Here is a 3,383-nt window from a genome sequence, read left to right on the forward strand (position 1 = left end):
ATTTCCCCCAAAATTCACGTCTTTTTTCCCCCTTAAATTCAAGGCCTTTATTTCCCAAATTCACTTTTTTCCCCCAAAATTCAGCTTGATTTTTTTTTTCCCAAATTCGCACCTTTTTCCCCCAAAATTCATGCCGACTTTTCCTCCAAAATCCAAATATTTTCCCCACAAAATTTTAAGTTTTCCCCTTTTTTTAGGTTATCGTGGAAAAAGCACCCAAAGCCCGAATTGGGGACCTGGACAAGAAGAAATATTTGGTGCCCTCGGACCTGACAGGTTTTTTTGGGGGTTTTTTTGGGTTTTTTTGGGAATTTTGGGGTTTTTTAGGGTGTTTTTTGAAGCTTTTTGGAGCGATTTTTGGGCGATTTATGGAGCGATTTTTGGGTTGCTTTTGGGAGTGATTTTGGGATTTTTTGGGGGAGGTTTTTTTCCTGGAGTGATTGTTTGGGTTTTTCGGGTTAATTTTGTGGTGTTTTGGGGCTGATATTGGAGGTTTTTCGGGGCCGATTTTTGTGTTGTTTTGGGGCTGATATTGGAGTTTTTTTGGGGTTAATTTTGTATTGTTTCGGGGCCGATATTGGAGGTTTTTTGGGGTTAATTTTGTGATGTTTTGGGGCCGATATTGGAGGTTTTTTGGGGTTATTTTTGTGTTGTTTTGAGGCTGATGTTGGAGGTTTTTTGGGCGATTTTTGTGTTGTTTCGGGGCTGATATTGGAGGTTTTTTGGGGTTAATTTTATGTTGTTTTGGGGCCGATATTGGAGGTTTTTTGGGGTTAATTTTGTGTTGTTTTGGGGCTGATGTTGGAGGTTTTTTCGGGGTTAATTCTATGTTGTTTTGGGGCTGATATTGGAGATTTTTTGGCGTTAATTTTGTGTTGTTACGGGGCTGATGTTGAGGGGTTTTTTTTGGACGATTTTAGGATTTTTTTTTTTAATATTTGGGTGGTTTTAAAGCCATTTTTTACTCCCAAAGTGGGGCAGTTTTATTTCCTGATCCGGAAGAGGATTCAYCTGAGAGCCGAGGACGCTCTGTTCTTCTTCGTCAACAACGTCATCCCCCCCACCAGTGCCACCATGGGACAGCTCTACCAGGTCCGGAAAAACCCAAAAAAATCCTAAAAATATTTTTTTATGGAAAAAAAACCCCAGGGGAATGCGCTAAAAAATTTTGGGAGAGCCCCGAAAAAATTTGGGAGGGGGGGAAGGTAAAGAGGGGATGGAAAAGTGGTAAAGAGTAAAGGAAATAAAGAGGGGAAGGGGTTAAAAGGGGAAAAAAAAGGGAAAAAAAAAGGGTTAAAAATATCGGGGAAAAAAAATTCTGGGGGTTTTCAAATTTGTGGGAGGAGGGGGATTTGGGAAAGATGGAGAGGAAAATTGGGGTGGGGGAGGGAAATTTGGGTAAGAAGGGGTGTGGGGGGTTTAAAAAGTGTTGGAAAGGCCCCAAAATTTTCACGGAAAATTTGGGATGGGTTAAAAAATCCTTGAGGGGAGGGGAATGTCCCAGAAATTCTCGGAAAAGCCCCAAAATCCTCAGGAGGGAATTGGAAGAGTCCAAAAACTTGGGGCGGGGGGGGGGGGAAGCCCAAAATTGCAGGAAAATCCTGAGGGGGTTTTGTGGATTTTGAGGGGATTCTCTGTCCTGGGGATCTTTACGGAGGGTTCTCTATGCTGGGAACCCCTTAAAATTAATTTTTGAAGAAGTTTTTCCCTCACGTTTGACTCTTTTCTCCCCCNTTAAAATTAATTTTTGAAGAAGTTTTTCCCTCACGTTTGACTCTTTTCTCCCCCGTTACCTCAGGAACACCACGAGGAGGATTTCTTCCTTTACATCGCCTACAGCGACGAGAGCGTCTACGGGGCCTGAACCCTTCCCTTTCCCTCCCCCGCCATTCCCGGTCCCATTTTTTCCCCTCATCCCCATTTTTTTTCCGTTCCCTCCCCTCAAATAAAAGCGACGGAGCCGCCTCAGAGCCTCTCTACCGGAAGTGGGCGTGGCTTTTAAAGGGTGGGGGCGTGGCCGCGCGTGCGCAGTGGGTGGGGCGCGGCGCGTGGGGGCGTGGTTTGCATAATGAGATCCGCGCGCGTGCGCAGAGGGTGAGGTGAAGTCGGGGAGGGGCGTGGCTAAATGGGCGTGGTCAGTGAGGGGCGTGGTTTGGGTGATGGGCGGGGTTTGAGCATGCGCGCTGATGGAAAGGGGCGTGGCTTAGCGCGCAGGGGGCGGGGCGTGGCGGGGGCGGCGCGGAACGAGGCGGCACCGGACGGAGCGACCGCGGAACCGGGGGGGACCCGGGGGGGGGCCCGGGGGGAACCGCGGCCATGGCCGAGCCCGGGCACGGAGGTACCGGGAGGGGAGAGGAGAGGGAGGAGAACGGGGGGGGGAATGAGAGCAAAGCGGCGGCACCGGGGCGGGGGAACCGGGAAAGGAGCAGGGGGGGAGATCCCGGGAGTGCCGGAGCGCTGAGGGAGAACGGGGCGGCGGAGCCGGTAGCGGGGGGAGTGAAGCGCTTTGGGAGTCCCGGTTAAAGAGGGGATTGGAACCGGGAGAGCGCCGGGACCGGGAGAGGGGGGGGTTTGAGCCGTGAGAGCGCCGGTACGGGGGGGCCCTGAGAGCGCCGGTACCGGGGGGGTTGGAACCCTCAGATCTCCCGTACCGGCGGGGYTGGAGCCTTGAGAGTCCCGGTAGCGGAGGATTTGGAGCCCCCAAAGTCTCGGTAGCGGCGGGGCTGGAGCTCCGGAGGTGGGGGACAACCGGGAACGTCGGTACCGGGACACGAGGGGAGCAGAGCCCTGAAAGTGCCGGTACCGGGGGGGTTTGGAGCCGGTACCGGGAGGCATTTGGAGCTCTCAGATGCCCCAGACCGGGGGGAGCGGCAGCAGCGGGACCGGGAGGAGCGGGGAGAACAGAGATTGGGGTGGGGGGGGGGACCGGAGCCGGTACCGGGCGGGTTCGGAGCTTTGGCAGCGCCGGTACAGGGGGTGTTCCCCGGGAGAAGTGTAGCGCCGGTCCCGGGGGGGGCCCGGGACAACGTGGAGAACGGGGGAAGGGAGGGAGGACACGGTGCCGGTGCGATCACTCCGTCTCCTCCCGTTCCACAGAAGCGCTGCCGACGCTGAAAACGGAGCCGCAGGTGAGCCCGGGAGGAACCGGGAGGAACCGGGAGGGGCGCAGGGTCGGGGATTCCCCTTCTGTTAAATCCTCCGGTGCGGTTTAACCCCTCCCGGTGCGGGCGGGGGGCTTTGAGGGGGGGGTTAACGGAGAATCCCGCTGTTCACGGTGACCCCCGATCCCCCGTTCATTGCCGGTTCCCGCAGCCCCCCGAGAAGCGCCGGCGGACGATCGAGGACTTCAATAAGTTCTGCAGCTTCGTCCTGGCCTACGCCGG

General features: G+C 54.5%; 1 protein-coding gene and 1 long non-coding RNA gene across 2 annotated transcripts in view; both read left to right on the forward strand.

Annotated features, from left to right (window-relative positions):
• LOC130587889 (gamma-aminobutyric acid receptor-associated protein-like) overlaps nt 1–1,979 on the forward strand; it is a 10,630-nt gene extending 8,651 nt beyond the window's left edge. Inside the window, exons 2-4 of the mRNA XM_057388861.1 lie at nt 198–276; nt 974–1,092; nt 1,799–1,979. Coding sequence (XP_057244844.1) covers nt 198–276; nt 974–1,092; nt 1,799–1,864 — 264 coding nt within the window. The 3' untranslated portion in view covers nt 1,865–1,979. The remainder of the gene's footprint in view (nt 1–197; nt 277–973; nt 1,093–1,798) is intronic.
• Nucleotides 1,980–2,240: 261 nt separating this feature from the next.
• On the forward strand, nt 2,241–3,377 carry LOC130587890 (uncharacterized). The gene is made up of 3 exons (XR_008966867.1): nt 2,241–2,338; nt 3,097–3,128; nt 3,313–3,377. It is a non-coding gene; the product is annotated as an uncharacterized LOC130587890 (long non-coding RNA).
• Nucleotides 3,378–3,383: the final 6 nt, after the last annotated feature.

The sequence above is a fragment of the Malurus melanocephalus genome, unplaced genomic scaffold (genome assembly GCF_030028575.1).
Source record: "Malurus melanocephalus ecotype Western Australia unplaced genomic scaffold, MMel_1.1 scaffold_2630, whole genome shotgun sequence".
Classification (NCBI taxonomy): Eukaryota; Metazoa; Chordata; class Aves; order Passeriformes; family Maluridae; genus Malurus; species Malurus melanocephalus.